This window comes from Quercus suber, unplaced genomic scaffold, assembly GCF_002906115.3.
Source record: "Quercus suber isolate HL8 unplaced genomic scaffold, Cork oak 2.0 scaffold_1212, whole genome shotgun sequence".
Lineage (NCBI taxonomy): Eukaryota > Viridiplantae > Streptophyta > Magnoliopsida > Fagales > Fagaceae > Quercus > Quercus suber.
Window position 1 is genome coordinate 30,466 of NW_027070608.1, and position 24,333 is coordinate 54,798.

The 24,333-nt window shown below is 33.8% G+C and overlaps 1 protein-coding gene and 1 long non-coding RNA gene across 15 annotated transcripts; one reads left to right on the forward strand and one right to left on the reverse strand.

Annotated features, from left to right (window-relative positions):
• Positions 1-8,064: 8,064 nt before the first annotated feature.
• On the reverse strand, positions 8,065-20,434 carry LOC112035902 (putative disease resistance protein RGA3). Of its 14 annotated transcripts, XM_065769581.1 has the most exons (16): positions 16,936-20,434; positions 16,712-16,819; positions 16,473-16,535; positions 15,894-15,968; positions 15,605-15,748; positions 15,132-15,275; positions 14,958-15,017; positions 14,763-14,800; positions 14,573-14,649; positions 13,778-13,911; positions 12,338-12,515; positions 12,048-12,231; positions 11,812-11,870; positions 8,961-9,046; positions 8,738-8,877; positions 8,065-8,520 (listed from the first exon to the last, which is right to left on the reverse strand). In XM_065769581.1, the coding sequence occupies exons 1-2, from the start codon at positions 20,312-20,314 to the stop codon at positions 16,764-16,766; spliced, it is 3,435 nt and encodes a 1,144-aa protein (XP_065625653.1). In that variant the 5' UTR covers positions 20,315-20,434; the 3' UTR covers positions 8,065-8,520; positions 8,738-8,877; positions 8,961-9,046; positions 11,812-11,870; positions 12,048-12,231; positions 12,338-12,515; positions 13,778-13,911; positions 14,573-14,649; positions 14,763-14,800; positions 14,958-15,017; positions 15,132-15,275; positions 15,605-15,748; positions 15,894-15,968; positions 16,473-16,535; positions 16,712-16,763. The 14 variants fall into 14 exon arrangements, with proteins under 14 accessions (XP_065625653.1, XP_065625652.1, XP_065625650.1 ...); XM_065769580.1 differs by having other exon boundaries at positions 12,048-12,515; positions 15,200-15,275; XM_065769578.1 differs by having other exon boundaries at positions 12,048-12,515; positions 15,160-15,275.
• LOC112035882 (uncharacterized) lies at positions 11,295-11,810 on the forward strand. The gene is made up of 2 exons (XR_010627459.1): positions 11,295-11,420; positions 11,519-11,810. It is a non-coding gene; the product is annotated as an uncharacterized LOC112035882 (long non-coding RNA).
• Positions 20,435-24,333: the final 3,899 nt, after the last annotated feature.

The window sequence follows — 24,333 nt, forward strand, 5'->3', positions numbered from 1 at the left end:
GTCTCTCTCACATAGTCACACGCTCGGAAGACTCAAAAGGCTTTTCATTCTGTCGTGAGGAGAATATGCAGAAGATTTTGCAAATGTATGTTGTTGAACTCTTCCTCTCTTTTAAATCAAGACATGAAATTGAAGCGGTCATATATATATATATATATATATAATTATAATTTTTAATGCAGTATTTATGGGAGTGAAGAGACCACCAACAGAAACTTGTATGTTTATATGCTGAAATCACAATTCTGATGTCAATATGATTTTTTTTTTTCATTATATATTATTGTTGTATACTTTTTATTTTTATGCACATACACCTTTATCTCTTATTTCATAATGTAATTTTTCCGTACTTAAAAAAAATTAACTTAATAAATATGTCATCTATATATAATTTTTCTGTAAAAATCTCACCACTCTTTTCTAGAAGACATCTTCCAATTTGCTAATTAGTATATCAAAATGCTTATTATTAAGTTACATTGAAGGAAAATAAATATTATATAAAAACCAGAAAAAGTCACTCTTACTATGAAAAAATTATGATATAACTTTCACTTTGTTTTCTCTCATATAATAGGTTTTTTAATCCATTGAATATTTATATTATGATGACCTATTATTGTGTGAAAAAATTGAATATCGGCCTATGAATCTTAATAGTCCAAACTCCATATAAATAATCCTCACATTATCATTTTTTTTTTTGACAATTAATACGTAAGGGTACTATGCCAAGCAGGCCATATATATCCTGGATTTTATCATACTATTTGTCTAACTATGTTTCCTATATATACATTTCTGTGTACATTATCATATATATATATATATATAGTTTAACAATAATGGTCCAAATTCCTTTTGAAATAGATAACTGTAGGGTATATTTTTTGTGGCCCAAGCCCAAAAGGTTTGGATTATGAGCCCAATGAACCCAGAACAATGAATTTGTAGAGAATAGGCGAAAGAACTAGGCTGATTGTGGACTAAGTAATAGTTAACTATGCACTGCACAGTCTTTCAATTTGATGTCCGAAGAGGAATATAATTCAATGAAAAATTCATACAACTTTCCAAAAAGTCTCTCCCCTCTTTCTCTAGAAGCTCTTTCTTTATATAGCATCCTCCCTCATTATCTTCATCATCCACCTGTTCTTCATCTAAGTGTCCACTTGAGCATGTGTCACATCAGATTTCTTCCTTAACTTTCTGTGAGTAGTGGTAGCTGGATTGACACTGTTCAGGGGTCTTCTCTACATTAATGCGGCCAGAAAAGCGGATGCAGTGCATTTAATGTGGTGGTGGCAGCTTTTCCTTTTAGATATTTCTCCATTCTTCTTATCTCCAAGCATGTCCAAAGCTTATCCAGATTGCTAAAGTCATTAGTAAGCTCATTCGAACCCACCAAATATTTATTTGACCAAGAATCTTTACATCCAAGGAGAATGATCTCTTCGGAACGCTGGTGCTCTCTTCGGACAGATCTTCTTCACTCCCAAGTATCTTTCTTTCATGCGGAATACTCCTCAATAATTTTAGCCTCTTCGAACATACAGTAACCTTCATATAGGGCTTTGAGCTCAATATATATGCTTGAGTTTCTGCCCCCCACAATAACCTTTATGAATAAATAATGTGTACTTGCTTTTGATATAGTACTATTGATATCATGATATTTTGGGGGTGACGATTCTTATATCTTCTTGGTAAAATTAAAAAAAAAAACCATTGCTGCTTTAAGTTTGAACATCAATAAAATGTTCACTAAACCTATTCTTTCTTCTTACTTTTTTTTTCCCCACTTCCGAAGCATTTGAATTCTTCTCACAAAAACAAAAAAAAAAAAAAAAAAAGAAACTGAAAACAAATATTAAGGATAGAGAGTTTGGTGAATGGTGAAACATTTTTTCCAATACAAATAATAAAAAAAACTTGAGAATTTTTTCAACGGCTTTAAAATAAATAGAATATATCTTTTGACTCACAATTATTATACTCATTAGCAGAGGGGGTCCCTCCTATATTTATGTAAATGAGTTTTTTTTTTTTTTTTTTTTCATATTATTCTAATGTCATACATAACTCAAAGTGTATCTAATGTATATCTTGCTTATTTTAGCAACAAAATATTGAAAATGGTGCTAAGCAATGTAATATAATGATTTATATATATATATATATAGACAAATAACAAATGGTTTTTAATGTATAAAATAGAATTGTTTTAGAAAATGATTAAAAATATAATCTGTTTAGGTTGTGATGAATATCACCCAAAATCTCCTAATGGTACTTCTTTATGATTTATTGGTGAATATTTCCAATAAAATCTATTAAATTTGTTATTGGTTGATGCAATTATTGATTATTACTAGCTTTTCTCTCTCTCTCTCTCTCTCTCTCTCTCTCTCTCTCTCTAATTTCTAAGGGCATCTTTGCAGATTCAAACATTTTAGAAGTGTTGATAAAATATTTCGTCATATGAAGGTTGAGACATTCACAAAATTATGTTGATAGAAATCTTTTTTTTTTTCCTAACAAATTTACTATAGAACTAAAATTTTACATAGAAGACTATTGACAAAGTTAAGTGGTTCTTTTTTTCAAACGTTTAGTTTCAAAATATTAAATAAGTAAGCTATAGATTAACTTTTTACATTTTATTATATTGCACTGAAGTCATGCACATAACGCGCGCGCGCACACACACGCGCGGATATATATATATAGCATATGTATAAAAAAAATGAAATAAAATTCAAACTCTTTGATAGTAATTTTTAAATTTCTTAGGAAATACATATAAAAAGTAATTTAGGTGTCTAAAATATTAATATTTATAAATTTTTAAAAAAAAATTTGGGTCTTACTCAGTACACCTTGGTCCATTTGGTCCACTTTGGTCATATTCGGTCATATCAGTCCACTTTTAATATTTGGTCCACTTCAGTTCTATTCAGTCATATTCGGTCGGTTTTGTCCACCTTGGTCTTATTCCATCTACTTCGGTCCATTCAATCCATTTCTGTTCTATTCGGTCTATTCTATCCACTTTGGTCTTACTTGGTTCATTTTAATCCTAATCGGTCCATTCTGCCCACTTTGGCCTTATTCGGTCCTATTCAATACACTTTTGTTCTCCTGTCCACTTTGCTCCAATTCGCTTCATTTCTGTCCTATTTGGTCCATTATGTCTACTTTGATCTTATTCAGTCCTATTCAATCCACTTCGGTACATTTTGGTCCTGTGCTGTCCATTCGGTTTTATTTGGTCCTATTTGATCTGTTCGGTCCTATTCAGTCTATTTTGGTCTACTCGGTCCATTCTGTCCAACTCGGTCTTTTCGGTCCATTCAGTCCATTTGGTCATACTCGATTCATTTGGTCTATTTCGGTCCTATTCAGTCCACTTTGGTCCTAATAGGTCCATTACGACTTATTCGGTCCATTTTAGTCATACTTGGTCCATTCGGTCCTACTCAGTCCACTCGGTCTTATTCGGTCCATCTTGCTCCTATTATGTCCTATTCTGTCCATTTCGGTCATATTTGGTCTATTTTGTCCTAATCGGTCCATTATATTCTATTCGGTCTTATGCGGTCTATTTTGGTCGTACTCAGTTCATTCAGTCTTATTTGGTCCATTTTGGTCGTATTATCATCACAATGTGCATTTTTCGTTGTTTTTAGTGCAAAACTACAAATATCAAATTTTCATTAAATTTCGTTATGTTAATATCAATTGTTACTAAAGAAAAAAAAAAATATATATATTATATATTTTGGAATGATCAACAAAAGGCATTTTTTTTATGACAAACATACGTCAACGAAAGGCATTGAATCATCAATTAGCAAAAAGCATTACAATATGTACCATGACCATAATGTATGTTTGGTTGGTTGTAATTTTCTACATACATAAATTATAATACATGTATATAAATAATTTTAATAGAATTGTATAAATTATGCATGCGTGTGGTGATTTATCTTGACTCTTGTCCAATATTTGAGTACCACAATTTGGCCCCCTCAAAACAAAAAATCCTGGCTCCACCACCACGGCGTCTTGGTATTTTTAGACATTAAAAGTCTAAATTTTCCCTTACTTCTTGTAAACTATTGAATTTATCAACAAAAAAACACCTCATTAAATAAATGTATCAACCTTAAATTGCGATGAATGAAAATAATTGACAAAAGAGAGGACCCTATAAACACATACCTAAATTGTTAAAAAAATTAAAATATATATAGAATTGAGTTCAAGCTATATCATATGCAAATTATTATGATCCAAATTTTAACAACTTATGGTTACAATCTATAAATAAAGAAGCTAGTTCAATTCTTTTAAAAAAAATGTAAATCAAATTTATTTTATTAATTTCGTGGATAAATATGTCATTTATAAATTACAAACAGATAAAATTATACATTTTTTCTGTGGCATGTGATATATCAGTACAAGTCTTGACGGCAGTCGGTGTGACATAAATAGATATCACATCTCAAATCATAGGTTTTCAAACTGAATTTTTAGAAAGTCTAAGCAGTCGGTGTGACATAAATAGATTCAAAGGGAAAAAATGTTGTTCACAGTATTGTTGGAGTTCACATCGTTCATAAGTAGCAGTAATTTAGAAGTATTGTTGTGTGCATGTATAGCTAGGGATTTTTAGGCTGTTTTGGTCTCTTCATCTTCTTCTTCTTTTTCTTCTTTTTTCTTTTTTAAGTTGATGTGTGTGATTATGATTATATTTAATTAAGGACATCAATGGTTTAATATTATTAGGAGTTAGGATTCAACACTTTTTGAATAGGATGTTTCCTATTTATTAAGATTTCTTCAATTTGTAATTTAATTGCAGTAGAGTCCATGGTACCCCTAATATCATTTTTTTTTTTCTGATTTCCTTTATGATAATCAAATATCATAGTATGCATAAGATATATGTCGAATTAGATTTACAACTCTAATCATACACATTATGAGGTGGCTGATCAAATATAATTGAAGGATGCTTGGAAGATATAGTGCAGGTGCATATCATAGATTGAAAGTACTATGAATCTTCTGGTTGTATGAAGCCACAATTCAGTGGTACCTGCCTTTATGTTCTCTTACTCAATAAATCATTCCTTTTGTTATAATAAAGGGTAACGTGCGAAATGAATTACTTATATAAGATGCGGGATTTTGTGTTATGTGTTAATTCCATGCTTATTGATAATTGATGACAACTTCTCTGCTAATTTACTTCAACCAGTACAGAAGGTACCGATTTGTGATCCTCGTTGTGGTTTCATTAAATTTGCACTGAATTTCTAATCCAAAAGCTTTAATTTTGTGAGAGTCTTTGTGACTAGTTTGCCATCTCATGAGTCATGAGTTTTTTTTTTTTTTTTTTTTTTTTTTTTATAGGCTGATTAGCCATAAATTTGCACTGTTTATGGTTTTCATTATGATTATTATTTTTTGACCTATGATGCGTTTGCAAGAGTTTATAGCACAACACTGTTATTTTTTTTGGTTTCTCTCTAAAAATTTAAAAATATATTAATTGATTAATTAGTCACATGAAAACAATAAAATACCAAATATATCAACTAATAGATGTTCTACAGTAAAATTAATATAATTTAGGTCTTAATACATATCCACTTGGCTCAACCTCTACTAATCAAAATTATGATTACAATGACTCAATTACAACACAGTTATACTCAAGTAACTACATCAGCAACAACTCCACTAGTCTAAAGTAGCAATAACAGCTCCACACAGCAGCAGTAACAGCTTCATAATCCACACAGCAGCAGTAGTCTCCACAATAGGTAACTCTTTAGGATGATCTTAACATTTACAGTGTTTTATGACTTTCTTAACTTGTTACACTTTTTTGCTGCATGTCTTTATCTACACAATGTTAATTGTCATTTTATTTTTTACAAGATAGAATTTTTACTCTAGCCTAATCTAAGTATATATGCGAGTGAAGCTCCCTCCTGAAAACTTGAACCCCAGTCCTTGCCCCCAACACCCCACAAGCATTTTTTAAATGAATGTGCATAACTGAAAAAACATTGCATCTATGGGTTTCTAATTAGAAGGTGTTATAGTCCATAGCCGGGAAGGTGTTTGTGTTTTATATTTATAATTTTTTAAGCATAAATCTGGGAAAGGATACTTCTGAGTATAGAATTTATTTGACAAATTTACTTGTAGCCAAGATGGTTGAAATGAGAGAGGGTCATGCCGATTGGAATGATCCAATAGAGATACAAGTCTTTTGTGAGTTGTGTGCTGCTTTAGTCCTACATGGCAATAGAAAGGGATTGTATTTGAGAGCGGAAGGGTGTGAAGAATTTCGAAAGGGGGTTGATGCCTTTTAAAGGGGTGATAACTAATTTACAACTTAACAACAAATGAGATCATTGGAGAAAGATATGGAAGCAGCTTCTTGAGTATGACACTAGGTATTTGCTACAAATTCTACATTTTTTCCCTGAGCTTTCAAAGTATGTCCAACTTTACATACACACAGAATGGTGATCACTTATTTGACCAGCGAACTAGCCATTCATAAGCTAATGTGTTATTTTAGAAAAGTTTTGATATCCTTTTCGTGGGAAATATAAAAAGTTGTCAAAAATAATAATAATAATTGTTTAGTTTTTTTTCCATAAAAAGTTTCTAAAAATATTTCCTAAACCAATCCCCTTGGGCATTTGTTAACTTCCCCAACTACAATGTCATGCATTTATAAAATGAGAAGCTAAGACCTAGCCCCGGCCTTGTACCTTCGTACTATGATAAATTCAGTTGAAGGAAGTCCGCTGATGATATTGATTATAGACAAGTTATGGATCATTATTAGGGTTTGGGCTTAGTCTAACAACAGATTTATGTTGTAGCTCAAATCTCAAAGCCTCAAACCTCATCCTTGACTGTCCTTGCTCTTGTTTTCTCTTGGGTACATGTTAGTCCAACTAAAGAATGCTATGGCCCAAATATGAACTCAAGCCTAAAGGAATTGTGGCCCAAGCAGAAGATACACATTACTGGCCCAAGATGTGCAAGAGTAAATAAAATGAAGTGCACGGGTTTATGATTTTGATGTCATTAAGAACGGTGAATGATATCATTATTTCAAAGCCATGGGCATCATCGTCACTGGCTTGTTGCCTTTGGTTGGGGTAGGTTAAGTGACCCACTATATGTTAGCTATTCAATGGCAGATGCAGCAAAAGACAGTGTGTGCACAGCAACTAGGACTGGCTACATGTCTTGTTTTTCATTTCTATTTAATTACTTTTATTTTGATATTGTAGAAAACTATTTAAATTTGTGGACAATTTCTCTGGCTTCAAGTGGAGGGCCACGAATGCCAAAAGTGAGGGGACTAGTGGTCTAGACAAGAATGAAGGTTGTTATGGTCCAAAGAGATGGTTTGGAATGGAGTTTGTTATAAGAATGGCCTTAACATAGTGTTTCATCAGTACACACTTGTTCATATAAGCACTTGGACTCTTAACTTTTCAGTAACTTAAGCCTTGACTGCCGCTTTGTAATTGTTATACTCATGTTACGTTCTTTTCATTTATTAATGCCTCCCTGCCTTTATTTATCCCAAAATAATAACGAAAACCTTTCAACTCTCCCTTTGTCTCAGCTTTTCCACAAAGGATGTCATTTGAACTATGTTTTTCTTATAAATCTTTCCAAGGAAAAACTGACGATAAAGTATACATATCTAGTATGATAATAAAAAGAGTAACAGCTAAAAATTGAACTCTAATCACAATCCTTGAAGTGAAGCTCTGAGAATGTTGCAAAAACAAAAAGTTAACTTTCTCAATTGTCTACAGGAGAAATTTCTCAAAGTTGGGTAGATACCATTATCTTATCCTTGATTAGATTGGGGGGGAGAAAACTTCCATCAATGAGAATTTCTCAAATTTCTGCAGATTACATTTTTTTTTCCTTGAGCTTTCAAGGTATTCATTGAGTTAGAATGATATTAAACGTTCTGCATCACACTATCACATCGAAAGCTAACTTGTGCCCAAACAATCATTTATGTATATAATCTTCTCAATAGAATGAAACTTCTGTGCACATATACTCAATTCCAGGATTCACTAATTCAAGGATCCTACCTAAGACAAAACATAACTAGAAAGAAAAAAAAAAATGAAAAGCATAAAGATTCAGATATCCAATCTGTGCCAAGACCATATTTACATATTTCTTTGGAACCCAAACTTTAGGAAATATAATTACCTGATATTTTACAGGTTTCCTATCTCAAAATGTGTCTGTAACTTCATGTATGTTAAGCAACCTTGAGAAATTAGAGCTAAGATGAAACCAAATGTCTTGTTTATGATTTTACAACATTCACCAAACAATCCTTTTGTTCATGGAACTCATCAAGTTAAGTAGTCCAAGAATCATCTACCTGGATTTCAGCAAACTCTCTAAGTGCCAACGATCTTCACTTATGAGAACCTATTAGACCAACGTTTAAGAAATAAATTTAGAGAATAAGTGAGAAAGTAACAAATTTTCTACCAATCCATGCACATTGCCAAAAAAATGAAGAGAAAATAGAAAGTAATACTTTTTCTACCATATTTCAGGGAAAAAGAAAAGAAAAGGAAAAATTCAAAAATTGAAACCTTATCTATGAGGAGAGATTTAATTAGGTTAGGAAAGAGATAATTACCATACTTTTTCTTAGTTTCTGCATACTTTTCATTCCATGTAGGTTTAGAAAAACATGCACTATTAAACTATCGTCTGATGTATTATCAATTATCCTCAGCTTTCAGATATAGAACCCAATAACTAATAAACTCTCCATACCTGAAACCAAAGGGAAAAGCTAAGAGAGAAATAATCTGGTATTTGATAAATCTGAAGGGAACAGAGAATGGAGATGTATGCACCTGTAGACACACGGGTTAAATACTTCTGAAACAAACTTCGAATCCTGGGATGTGAAAAGCTTAGTCTACTCTTGACATATTTCCACCTGGATTTTTTTACTAAACAAGTGAGAAAAGATGTATAATAAATATCCAACAAATGCTTCACATTATTTTGGTTCATGAAAATTCAATTCCTCTTTTCAAATGAGAATTCATCAGGAACATTTATTCTCTACCAAATATAGATTTTTCTTCCCCACCCCTTTCCAATTCAATATATATGAAGTAAAACTATCTTCAAACAACAATTCTGATGCATGCATAATAATACTTAGAAACAGATACAAACATGACAAGTGAAAATTGCAAACTTATTGAACTGGAAAACAAAAGCAACTGTTTTTTTTTTTTTTTTTTGGGTAGAAGACAAAAGCAACTGTTAAACCATTACTAATTCAGATATGTAGGCTCAGCTCTCGCTGGAGTCATGAGGTTATTTACATACTTTGTCAAAGCAATTATCCATGGATCTCAATTTAAGTTTAGAATTAGAAGCACTAAATCACCTTATACATGGGCTATCATTTACCCTACACTTCTCATCATATTAGCATGTGACATGGAACAAATCAAGAAATGTTTAAATTTGCACTGTTTATGGTTTTTATTATTATTATCATTATTTTTTTACTTATGATGAGTTTGCAAGAGTTTGTAGCATAACACTGTTTTTTTTTTTGGTTCCTCTCTAAACATTTAAAAATATATTAATTGATTAATTAGTAACATGGAAACAATAAAATACCAAATATATCAACTAATAGATGATCTACAGTAAAATCAATATAATTTAGGTCTTAACACGTGGTTTAAGCTCTACTAATCAAAATTATATTTACGGTGACTCAATTACAACACAGTTATACTCTAGTAACTACATAAGCAACAACTCTACTTGTCTACAGTAGCAATAACTGCTCCACACAGCAGCAGTAACAGCTCCACAATAGGTAACTACACAATGTTTTACGACTTTCTTAACTTGTTACAATTGTTTGCTGCATGTCTTTATTTACACAATGTTAGTTGTCTTTTTTTTAAATGAATGTGCATAACTGAAAAACATCGCATCTGTGGGTTTCTAATTAGAAAGGTGTCATAGTCCATAGCTTGGAAGGTGTTTGTGTTTTATATTTGTAATTTTTTAAGCATAGGATTTATGGGAAAGGATGGTTCTAAGTATAGAATTTATTTGACAAATTTACTTGTAGCCAAAATAGTTTATTCAAAAGAGGGTTGTGCAGATAGGAAAGATCCAATAGAGAATGCTGCGGATCATTATTTGGGTTTGGGTTTGGGCTAAGGCTAACACCAGATATTTGTGGTAGATCAAATCTCAAAGCCTCAAACCTCATCCTTACTGGAGAATGCTGTGGCCCAAATATGAACTCAAGCCTAAAGGAATTGGGGCCCAAACAGAAGATAGAGAAAGAAAGAAAAGGTGCTTTAGTAGATTCCATCATGTGCATTTACCATTTAGAGGAATGGAATTTAGTTACTTTTCTTGCATCCTGCTGCAATCATAGAATGTCACATCTAGTAAGATAGCAATTGTTGAGCTATTCTTAAGAGTGCACTAAATATCATTCAATGTGGAATGTTATCAACAAGTAATAATTCAAAAGTACCAGTCGGTGGCACTAAACTTGGTGATTGTAATAATTAAAGTAGTGACAACCGAGGACAAAGCAAATGAAATGATAGACTCCACTACCACCTAGCTCTTTTTTAAATAGCCTAAGCATAAATTGAGTTTGGATCCCCTCTTTGTGTGTGTAAACAAAATGGCAATAGCCTAACACTTGAGCACTTTCATTCTTCCATTCCTATTAGTGCTAATGTCAGCTATGGTTAACTATGCAATGGCAGATGCAGCCAAAGACAGAGAAGAGTGTGCGCGGCAACTAGTAGGACTGCTACATGTCTGCCTTACATTGGTGGACAAGCAAAAGTACCTACACCAGACTTTTGCACTGGTCTTAAACAAGTCCTAAAGGACAACAAGAAGTGCTTGTGTGTCATCATCAGAGATCGTAATGATCTTGAATTAGGATTACAGATTAATGTTACACTTTGCTTTAGGTCTGCCTTCTGTTTGCCATGCCCCTGCTAAAGTCTCCCAGTGTCCTGGTATGCATTCAGCTATAAGAGTTGTTTTCCTCTAGCTAATTGTTTTTTATGAAATTCGATCTAAGAAGTGAATGGTGAGTGCTATAGACCTGTTTTGGTTTTACACTTCTTTAAAAAGGACAAATATCACTAGAAGTGGCTAATATTTACACACTGATTTGATTTGTTTGCATGGTCATGGATGCAACTCTTTACACTTGGATCCTAATTCACCAGAAGCTCAAGTTCTCTACCAATTGGGAAGGAGTTCTAATCAAAGTGATGTTAGTCCTGCTCCTAGTCCTAGTGGTAACGTAACCAACATACACGAGTCTTCTTTTTCATTTCAATTTCTTTTGATATTGTAGAAAACTACTTAAATTTGTGGGTAATTTCTCTGGCTATAGGTGGAGGGACTTCCACGAGTGCCAAAAGTGAGGGGACTAGTGATCAGGACAAGAATGAAAGTTGTTATGGTCCAAAGAGATGGTTTGGAATGGAGATTGTTATTGGCAAAACCTTAAAATGGTGTTTCATTAATTCACACTTGTTCATATAGGCACTTGGACCGTCACTCTTCAGTAACTTTGGCCTTTGACTACTGTTCTGTAATTGTTATCCTCATGTTATGTTCATTTAATTTGTTAATACTCCCTGCCTCTATTTATCCCAGAATAATAATGAAAACCTTCTAACTCACCATTGTCTCTGCTTTTCCACAAGGGGTGTCTTTTGAAATATGCCTTCCTTATAAATTCTCTAAATAAAAATAAATAAATAAAAGAGTCAAAGTCAAAGGATAAGGTATAAGTAACAGATAAAATTGAACTTTAATCACTATCGTTGTAGTGAAGCTGTAAGGATGTTGCAAAAACAAAAAGTAACTTTCTCAATTGTCTACAAGAGAAATTTCTCAAATATTTGTAGATACCACACCTCTTTGGGAGTGTCACAGTGTATGAGGGTATGCAGAGTACTTTCAGGGCACAAGTCACTCACAGGGCAAATACCATCTGTGCTTACTCCTCTGGTTCTTAGGAAATGCATAGTGGGGAGGGCATTCATGCAGGCACGCCAGGCAAAGATTCTGATCTTTGCTGGGATGTTGAGGTGCCACATCCTTTTCCAGAAAGGGGAGTAATGATCATCTCTTGAGCTTTCACCCTCATTAAATGGATGAATGATTGGAAGTGCTACATAGTAAGTGCTTTTGATAGAGAATTCACCTTTCTTATTTCCAATCCATATGATTTGATCATCTGGGAGGTTGTAGCTGAGAGGGATGCTTAGGATGATGTCTGCTTCAAAGGTAGGAAGGTTCTTCAAACAACATCAACCTTCCAACGCCTTGTGTCTTCATCAATGCGTGCCAAGACCGTGGGGAAATATCTTCAAATAACAATTCTGATGCATGCATAATAATACTTAGAAACAAATACAAGCATGACAAGCAAAAATTTACAAACTTAATGTACTGGAATATAAACGCAACTGTTCAACCATTACTAATTCAGATATATAGGGTCACCTCTCACAAGAGTCATGAGTTTAGTTACATACTTTGTCAAAGCAATTATCCATGTATCTTAATGTAAGTATGGAATTAGAAAGCACTACATCACCTTATACATGGGTTATCATTTACTCTATACTTCTCATCATATTAGCACGTGAAATGGAACAAATCAAGAATAGATATTAGTACATAAACTGGCAACAAGAAGTCATATGGAATAATCAGGTCTTAAAGAGGTGAAAGAAGAAACAAGGGGGAAATGAAAAAAAGGACTTTAGAGAGAGAAATTAGGATATTGTATGAGTTGCCTCCTTGGATGGTTCACTAAAGGAAGCTATGGATTGTTGTGAGAAACTGCCAACATGAATGCACATGATAAAAGCTTGAAAGTGCACACATTAAAACGATGCATCAAGTTCTATTGCTAATATCTCCTAATGCATCAAGTTCTGTTGCTAAAATCTCTATAGAAAGGATTGCTTCACAAAACAATAGTGCTAACTATATTATTTTGTCTGTCATAGCAACACCAATAATAAAAAGATTTTTGGATCTCTAGTTTTATAATATATGATAATTAGTGTTATGAAACATATGCCAGAGATTTTCTTTTTCTTTTTCTTTTCCAAACAACCTATAATTCAAAAATTGATGGTGAGAAAAATATAGTAGTTTTCTGTTTCGATAACAAATAGGAATATTTCCATTTTATTTGAATTTATCAAATGATTTTAAAAAAATTGAGCTGTGTTTTCAAATAAGACCAAGCTACAAGAGAAAATTGCGAGTCATTATTATTATTATGATTGTAATTTGAAGATATAACAGCAAGTTAGGTGCTTACATATAAAAAGGATTTGAAACAGCAAAATTCCTATACAATGAGCTAAATTCTACAAGCATGGTTGCAAGATTTAATTCTCCTGCAATATTACCTCTATATCACCTTGAGCCAAATTTTACTCTGTTTAAACAATATTTGAAGCACATCATATACATCATGTCATCAATGCAATTTGAGATACAAAGATGCAATTTATTAGAATGAAGGAAAAGTCACATGTTTTTTATTAAAATGCAAAAGTCATAAATTAAATATAGCAGATCCTAAGAGCAGATAAAGGGTAAAAAAAGGAAATGAGAAAAATACCAGTGAGTTCAGTCAAATAAGCCTCGGTATCCATTCCAACATCCCGTGACCAAAAAGAAAGGAAGGTCATGTTTAAAAGAATCGATCTTACTCGTTTAGGTGAACAGTCTTGCCTTCACCTTGAAAGCCAACTTCTGCCCAGAAAAGAATTTACTTATATAACATAATTGGAAATTTTTACGAAAAATGAAGGAAAAGGGACCAATTTGTGTAAAGACCTTATAATTTTACTTTGGAACTCAAATCACTAGAAATAAAATCATTTATTCTCCTCTGTTTGATAGCTATTGTTGTCTAGTATTCAATTTAAAAGCCATTAGAAAGGTTATGAGCTCCTGTTCTTGAGAATAGAAGGTGCTAGATTTTATTTTATTTTATTCTTGGATAATCAGGCAGAAATTTCATTTAAACCATGCTGAAAACCAGCAATTCAAATACAACAGCAAGTCTGAAGCAGCAGACAGAGCACTAAGACAATTACAACTCAGGACAACAAAAGAATGACTCTTTACAGCAGCAATACAAATACGCTAGCAAGCCTGAACCCTTCTGACAGAGTACTAAACAAAAAATTCCAACAGGGTGTTAGATTCATGTGATATTTCACAGGTGCCATATCTCTAATATAACTCCATGGTATGCTAAGCAACCTTAAGAAATTAATCCAAAGATGATAGAAATGCCTTCTTTATTAAGTCATAGAACTCTCCAAGCAACCCTAGTTCAAAAAAGTGTTACTGGTTCTTATCCAAAAAAAAAAAGTGTTACTGGTTCAGAAGTTCAAAAATCACTCACCATGAAATTAAGCTATCCTTAAAAGCAGGTAACACTTTGAGTGGTAACACCAAGCTATAGCTTTCATCCATGGCAACCTATGAGACCAAAGTTTGAGAAATAAAAAGGAGAATAAGTGAGTGAATAAGTTTTCCACCATATTTCAAAAAAGGAAAAAAGTTTTGGGAGGAAATGAGGATCCATAGCTAACCTCAAAACTTGGGAATAATGCTTTGTTGATGATGTTGCCTATCATATTGCCAGGAAAAAAAAAAAATACTCAAAAATTGAAGCCAAACCTATGAGGGTAAGGAATGAGATAGTTACCATTATTTTCTCATTGTTTTTGTGTAAACTTTGCATAGTCTAGTTTGGGAAAAAAAAAAATGCACTTTTAAATTCTTGCCTGCTTTAGTATTCAATTCTCCTCAAGTTTTTGCATATAGAGCCCAATAAACTCATCAACCTAAAACCAAATGGTAAATTTAAGAGCAAACGAGATTAGTATCTGAGAAATTTGGTTCTGTAGTATACTAACTGTATATTTGGACCTTGTCTTTTTGCTGGATAAAATACTTACTTATATACTGATAAAAAAAAAAAAGTACTTGAGAAATTTGGAGGGATATGAGAAACATGTATACACACTGGAGCTAAATCCTTCCAAAATAAATTTCAATCTCTGGGATGTGAGCAGCTTAATGCACTCGTGACCTATTTCCTCCTGCATTTTTCAAATAAATTCATATTATTTTGTTTCACAGGAATCAAATTCCTCCTCTTCCTCTTCCTTTCCCATTCAATAGATAAAGCTAAAATGTCTCAAAAAACCACTATGATGCAAACGCATCTTGTTTGCTATACAAACTGGTGAAACAGCTTCCACATTACTAGGGGAAGTATCATTGGATATTTAGAGGGGAAAAAAAAGGACATACAAAAATTATACCTAGAAACAGAATTAGACAGGAGAAGTAAAAGTTGCAAATATAAAATACTAAAATATACAAAAGCAGTAGTTAAACAATTGCAATTTTAGATAAGTAGGCTTACCTTTCACAGGAGTCTTGAGGCTATATGCAAACTGTATGAAAGCAATCATCTCTGTATCTCAATGTACTTTGAGATCAAAAGCACTACATCACTTACACATGGGGCCCTATGCCCCTATATTTATTCTCTACTTCTTGTCTTGTGCTGATGCATGTGAAATACAGTAAAACAAGAATTGATGTTAGTATCTGAAGATGCAAAGATGCGAAAGATGATGTGAAAGAAGAAACAAAGGAAGTAAGCACAAAGGACACTTGAGAGGGAGGTTAGGATATTGTACATGAGTTACCTCCATTGATGAATCACTTGAGAAAGCCACATATCGTTGTTGAAAGCTGGCTATATAAATGTACATAATAAAACTCTGCAGCACTCGCATTAAAATGATGCATCAGGTTCTACTGTTACTATCAGTAGAAAAACTAGCTTTTTTATAATAAATAAAATAAAATAAAATAAATAAATAAACAAGGATTTGTCTTGACTGCAGTATTTAGTCTGTAATGACAATAAAAATAATGAAACAGTGCTTAATCTCTATAAAGTATATTTGGTGTTATAATTTATAAAACAGGTCAGTGGTAGAATTCATGTTTTTTTAGCTTAAACCAACCAACAATATTAAAATCAACAAACTGAGAAAACTTAGATAGTTCGATGTTTCGGTAACATATAGTAACATTTTCCTTGTAAATATCAACTTATCAAGCTACATTTCAAAATAAAACCATGATGCTTGAAAATTATATTTTGCTACAAAGCATGATCCCATAGTGATTTAACTTAGATAACAAATTGTGATAAATGGCATTATCTGTAGACATAACAGAAAATTGGAAGCTTATATATTTAAAAAGGAGTTGAATACCTGTACAATGAGCTGAATCCTATGGCACGGTTGCCCAGTTCAATTGTCCTAGTAATATTGACTCTGTTTACACAATGGGTAATGAAGCACATCAAATAAAAATACGGAATAATTTGATATGTAAGAAATTAGATGAAAGAAAGTTCACATTAATTTTTTTTCCAAAACATAATTTAAAAAATGAGAATATTATGAGCAGATAAAGGGGGAAAAGTAAAAGAAAAGAAAGGAGATAGTACCAGTGAGTGAGTTGTTGTGTTGTTGAACAATTGCAGCACCCAAAAGCTTTAATTAAGTCCCAATTCTTACGAGCAGTTTCTTTGCTTCTTCATTTGGTTCTTCTTCATCTGAAATTTAATCACCAAGAAATACAGACGTTGAGAGAGAACAATGGAGAAGAAGAATTGTGCATTTGGATTTTTTTTAATCGAAGGTTGGGAATAAAATGGTGACTTTTACATACCTGGCTCTTCTTCTTGCTGAGACAGATCTCCTTCCAAATTGGGAATGTGAGAAATTTTATGCCAATCTTCCCCGATTTGCTTCTTGCATCTTTTCAGTAAGATGGGGCATCCTCCAATGTCTAGTGTTTGCAAAGAGTTAAGGGCACCGAATCCTTCTGGCAATGATTCCAATTTAGGGCAATCCCTAATTCGAAGAGATTGAAGAGATATAAGTTTGCAGATCCACTCCGGTATAGCTATCAAACTATCACAGTACCAAATTTCGAGATATTGTAGAGAGCTGACATATTGAAGTCCCATTGGGAGAGAGACCAACTTCGGAAGTTTATTGAAATCCAAAGAGAGAAGGGTCCTAAGTCCTTGCCATTCCATCTCATCCCAAACATTGGATAAATCAACCACCTCAGAGTTCCAAACACTCAGATGTTGAAGTGCCGTAAGATATCGAATGCCTTGAGGAAGAGGACATTTGTGTAGATATAGAGTACGGAGAGAAATGAGATTTGGTAGGCACTCCTCTGGCAAAGCTTCTTCCGTGTTAAGTATCCACATGTAACTTAATTTGGAGAGAGGGGCAACAATTGTAGAAGAAGAAGAAGAAGAAGCAATTGATGGTAGATTCCCTGAACAAGTCTTGTTGTTTATCATCATCCTCTCCAATGACTGCTTCAAGCTACACTTCTCTAGAATCAAACTTTCGAGATATGGAAACAAAGGAAAGGAAGTCAGCTGAGGGCAATCCCTAATATCTAAATCAGAAAGACGAGGAAATGAAGGAAGAGAATCCCTCCTTCCCCGCCAGTGCCACCATCCCTTTAAATTAGGGCAAAACCGAATATAGAGTTTCTCCAAAGATGGGTAGAATAAAGAATCACTGTTATCTCTCTCTGAATCTGATATGTGCTCTAAAGAATCCAATATGGACAAACAGATAACTTTGAGAGAAGGCAATTGGTCCAACGGTGGAAGATATTGGCATTTTTTACAATCCTCTAATTTAAATTGGACAAGATTTGTGAGGGACAGAAACCAATGTGGAAATATCACTCCACCGTATCTCTCTAAACTCAATGCTTTGAGATTTATATGCGGTTGCAAGGCTTCCAATGACATGTCATCATAACCAGCAGCATCCTTCTCATTAATGTATTCTTCTACCCACTTCAAGTCCAACCTATCAAGGCATTGTTTCTCTTTCAAATTTGCATCCTTATACTCTAAAGGGGCATCCTTTACTTGTTTGAGATTTTCGATTGACAGATTTCCTCTTAACTCATTTAGTTGGTTAAGTTCCTTCAATTCACCGTAACTCCTAGGCACTGAATCAATCCTACCCTTACTCATCACAAATCTTGACAATGTTTGTAGATTAGTCAATTGGCCCAGTCCATTTGGCATATGCGTCAACCTTGAACACCTATCAATCTCAAGAAACTTGAGGTTGACTAATTTGTTAATATCTCTTGGCAATTCTTTAAGACCATAACAATTAGAGAGTTTAAGTGTTTGCAAATTGTACAACTTGACAATAGAATTAGGAAGCATCTCAATGTCTCCATTCATAGAAAGATCAAGATATCTTAGATGCTTCAACTTTTTTATAGAACTTGGAATTGTTTTAATACTCATGTTATGCAAATCCAACAAGCGTATGAACTTAAAACTTGCCACAATTGCACTAAAAGTTGAACTATCCAAATTTGAAGTACCATACCGTGGTTGACATGGCAAAAGAAATGTCTTTATCCTTCTTGCCCTATATAATGAGATCGGAATCTCCAATGATGAGGATAATATATGCCCAAATGACACATGATGAATTTTCTTGTCAATGTCTGTCTCTTTTGAATAAATGGTAGTGCTCTCTGATCCCATTACTTTTATTGCTAAATCATGAATGAGATCATGTATTTTGAATTTTGAAATATTGCCAAGTTCATCTTCTTCAACTTCTTGAAAGAATGATCTCCAAAGCAAATCCATAAAATACTCATTCCCAACATCTTTTGGACATTTCTTTTCGTTATACAATTTGATGAATCCTTGCGCCATCCACATATAAATCAAACTCGCCTTTTCAATTTCATAATCCTTTGGAAATATACTACAAAAAGCAAAGCATTGCTTCAAATGTGATGGGAGATGATCGTAACTCAACTTTAATGTTGGTAAAATATCATTGTCTTCCTCAGATATATTCAAAAGTTCATTGTCTTTGAATAATTGCCACTCTCTTACAGATTTTCTGAAATACAACAGACCTCCTATTGTTCTTATAGCAAGTGGAACCCCTCCACACTTCTTCAAAATCTCCTTCCCAATATTTTCAAAACTTGCACTCTTTTGCTCTTCACCCTCTACAAATGCCATCTTCTTCAATAAAGACCAAGACTGTTGATCATCTAAACCCCTTAACAAGTGCGATTGCATAGATTTTGTAATCTCTGCCACTTTTTTAATGCGTGTAGTCAATAATATTCCACTGCCTCTTGCGCCACCCGTCAAAATATCTTTCAAGCTAAGCCATTTCTCACGATTCTCATTCCACACATCATCCAACACAAGCAAGTACCTTTTTCCATTAATTTCTTTTTGAAGATTATTGACTAATGTGTTCATTTCAAGGTCTTTTCGTTTCTCATTTTTTATACATTCCCAGATTTTCTCAACAATTATCTTCACATCAAAATTGTCGGAGACACACACCCAGAATTTTAGCTGAAAATGGTTCTTGATTTCTTCATCATTGAAGACAAGTTGAGCAACTGTGGTCTTTCCTAGTCCTCCGATACCAACTATCGGAAGGACAGAAACATTCTCCTTAACATTGGGATCCAACAGAGATCCAATAATGGCCCTCTTATCCTCCTCCCTCCCAATAACATCTTCAGCACTTACAAGGGAATGAGTCTGCCGTCTTGACTCATTCCTGACTTGTATCTCCTCACGACGTTCATCCAAGTGAAACTGCCTGTCCGCAGCTATAGCAACTAGCCTCCCCCTCATCTCCTTAACCTTATGACCCATTCTAACACCATATGCAAACTGGTTAGATTTGGAAAAGAAGATACGTACCTCTTTGGCCTTCTTGTCACGGGTCATCACTTCCCGTCGCAGGGCCTCAGTGGAGATTTCATCCAGCAAGTCATCCGCATCACACATGGCATCCTTAAGCCTGTTCAGCCACAGTTTGATCTCTGCACTGTCGTGTTGCTTCGCCTCTGCATCCAAAATCACAGCACTGATTATGGAAACTCTCTCCTTGAGTTTGTTGATCTCGTCATTGACACCCCAGATGAGCGCAACCTCTTTGAGTGCTAGGTTGCCCGCCTTCCCAATGATTTCCTTAGCAATGTCGAACAGAACTCCTTCCGCCATTTCTTGAATTAGAGAGAATTGAATGAATGCTAATTGTGTCTTTGTGAGAACAGAGAACTGGAGGGTGAGAGTAAAACCAGAACAATCTGTGAGAGTGGGTGGGAATAAAAGACAAAGACCATACTTTTTGAGTGCTTCGATGAAAGTAAAACGCGTAGATGTGGGGCACCAGGATGGCAAGAAAACAAGCACAGTTCTCCATTCAGACTTCACGTGTTCTACAAATTACCAACATTTTTTTGTCTTAAACCATCGGTGGGGTCGGGTTTTACGGATTTTATTAGAGAGGAATCCGAATTTGACCCACCATAGATTTCGGGTCCACCCGCTGGCCTCGGGTCGGTCGGACCCGGGCAGTTTGATCGGGTCTTTTACCCGCTTGACAGCCCTTAATTCAAAGCAGAGAAAACAGCCATTGGACCTCAGCACCGAAAGAAAACCGTGTGGACCACAAGTGTTTTCCTTTCCACTCTTCGCATTATTAAAGCAACCTTTGTCAGTTGTCATATACACATGCACATGCACTATTACTGTAGTTTTTAACTTCTATCTTTCTTTTTATACCTTTTTTGGGTCCACATGGAAATTATATATTGTTCTTGTTGAAACGTACTAGCTAGGTTGTTTGAAATTTCAGGGCCCACTTGGAGTTGAATCAGGAAGGGTAAAAGTTTAGTCCAAAACTTGTCTTGATGGGCTTCAGTGAGGCCTATATGACTTTTTTAAGGGTTTAGTAAAGCCCATGGCTGCATTGGGGATAGGGATGATGATTTCATGATAGCCTTTTCTCTCTCTCTCTCTCTCTCTCTCTCACACACACACACACATATATATATATAACATATCCACTTTCTTCTTTGGGGAAAGAGATTGCACCTGAGTTTTCCACATTTTGATCCAACTCCAACTCCAACTCCATTTTTTTTTTTCTCTCTTACCCATTTTCATTTTCACCATGCAGAGCTCTCTCTCACCATCGTCGAGCTCTCTCTCACATCTCCACTGCCCCTAGCCCTAGCCGCCGCCGCCGCCATCGCTCTAGCTGTAGCAGCCGCCGCCGCCATAGATCTACTCTCTCTCACCTCAGCCACCAACCACTGCCACCGCCACGAATTTGGCGCGAGTGAAAATTGAGAGTTTTCCACATTTTTTGTTATTGATAATTTTATAATTTGGAGAGCAGAATTTAAATCCTAGATGTATCAATCAGAAATATTAGGAATTGCCAACTAATTGAATTACAATAAAGTATGGACAATAAAAGTAGTCTTCATGCTGTACTGAGTTTATTTTCCAATTTATTTACTTTATTTTTTAAGCAAAATAAGTTAATCCAATGAAACAAATCCTCTTTACCATCTTTTGAGTTCCACCATTCACAACTTGTTATTTATTTGTTTCACTTTTTATATAAAATAATCAAAATTTAAAAATATGTATATATCAAAACACATGACATATGTACCATGATTGGTGGAACAAAAAAAGTGATACAAAATATTTTTTTTTTCGATTTCAAGTAATATCAATCAACAATTCTATAATGCATTAAACATCTTTGATTACGAATTTACGATTAAAAGGAACAATCTCAAATAAACCAAGATCAAATTTGGTAATTTCTTCCAAATGGATGTTCCAATACCTTTTTGTCATTTATTTATCCACACTTCATTTCTTTGTTTATATATATATATATATATATATATATATATAAGGAGAGAGAGAGAGAGACGAGATGCTCTAAAATAGAAATAAATAATTTATTTTATGGAACCTTCGTTTCCCTTTTTTTTTCACAACTTATTAAAGTGATAGATTGTTCAAAGTTGGAAGGCTCAATTGGGTTGATTCAAGAAGGGCAAAAGCCTAGTCCAAAACATCTCTTAATGGGCTTGAGAGTTTTTGTTGAAAGACTTTGCACCTGAATTTTCCACTCTTTTTGTTTTGGTAGAACCAAGGTAATCGACTCAAGGCAATTTCCACATTTTAAGACAACTTTGATTATCAATTTTTGTACAAATAATACATGAGTTTAGCAAATTAGATACGATGAATATGTGCACTAAATTTGGCTTGCTTATATATATCATTCTCCCACTTTTGTATTGCCGAACAAAAAATATAATTTTAAAAGAATAGTGATGGAAGACAAAAATCTTACAACAATTTATACAATTTTTTAATAGTGCAAAATAAATTTCGTAGATATTATATAAGAAATAAAATTAACAAATTGATTTGCAATAGGCTAATAACCCAATAGTGTTGAGAATACCAATAAGTAGTAACCAGTTGAACTATAAAGCATTACACCCTTGTTTAATTGCAGGTTTATCTCATTTGTATAAGAGTGCATGAGTTAATTGAAAAGAAAATTTAAAAAAAGTTGATATATTTTTTACTATGAAGTATAAATAATGGTAGTAGTCATTGTGTTGTGTTGAATTTATTTTGCAATTTATTTACTTAATATCTTTATTTTTAAGCAAAATAAGTTAATACAATGAAACTAAACTCACCAACAATCTACAAAGATCAAAGGTCCAACGTTGCTTTTGTTTACAGCCACGCTTTGTTTCGGAATGGTATTGAAGCATCTAATCAATGAGTCAATTAAAAGTTGCTTACTTCAAGGGTCCATTTGGTTGGAAGAGTGAAAAAGTGGGAAAATAGAAAATATTTTATTTTCTCTTTTTTGTTTGGTTGGGAGTGGAAAAGTGGAGGGGTGAAAAAAATCAGTTTGAATAAATTTACTCATATACTCTTGTTAAAGAAGGGTGCATAATTAAAACAAAAAAAATGATAAATAGCAACAAAAAAAGAAAAGGAAAAAAAGAAAAAGAAAGGCAATGTTGCTGCCCATAAGAGAGAGAGAGAGAGAGAGAGAGAGAGAGAGAGAGAAGAGGCAACGTTGCTTAGGAAAAAAAAATCAAATAAAAAAGGCAACAAGGCAATGTGTTGCTTACCAGGGGAGAAGAAAAAAAAAGCAACTTGAAGAAGCCCATGTGCATGTGCACATGGGCATTTTTGACAATTAAAAAAAACTTTATTTTGAGAAGAAAACATTTTGGTGGGCTCAGGGAGAAGGGCCCCACCATATATTTTCCATCATTTTTACCTAACCAAACACACTCTAAAAAAGTTTTCCTTCCAATTTTCTCTTCAAAGTTTTACACCCACCTTATTTCACCCCAAAACAAATACACCCTAAGTCAAATGTTGGTTTCAAGAATTATCAATGGTCATGACCAAGCGAATACAATACCAATGGTTAGGACTAAACGCTTATTCATTGTACCAAAAGTTAGAGTAGATTGTAAATGCACAATTTTATTCTCTTAAAAGGTGGTAGCCTAACACCAATGTGATGCTATTCTTAGCCCAACTAGGCCTCCATCTCTGCAAGACGCCAAACTCGACCCACTTGTCCTCTACTTAACATCTATCAACAATTCTACAGATAGTCAAATACATTAAATTTCTTAATTATTTTATAACTTTTTAAGATGACAGAATGTGATTAGTGTAATATCACTTTTACATATAATCATCACTGATATTACTTGTTTTTATACGTTAATCACAATCTATAATCTCAATAGTTAATATATATATATATATATATATATGTAGGGACTAGATTTGGTTCCTGAGCCTAAAGGGAAATAGGATCTTGGCCCAAATAGCCCAATATAATGAATTTATAAAGAGTGGGGCTAAAAAACTAGGCTCTAATGAATCAGATAACAATTATAGTGAGCCCAGATGAAAAGAAAAACAAGAATAAAATTGTTGCACGCAAAGTAAATTGTCCTCGACACAGTTTAAGGAGACTACATCTCATATATTTACTTCTTTTGATTTTTGGTTACAAGTCTTGCTCTTGATGCTACAATATTTTCTCTCTCCCTCCGATCCCCCACTCCTTAGAGGGTTCCTTACATTATATAGTTCCCCTCAAATGATCTTGGCTTTCAATTTGTTGATCATCTAGGCCATTACTTGAGTGTCTATCC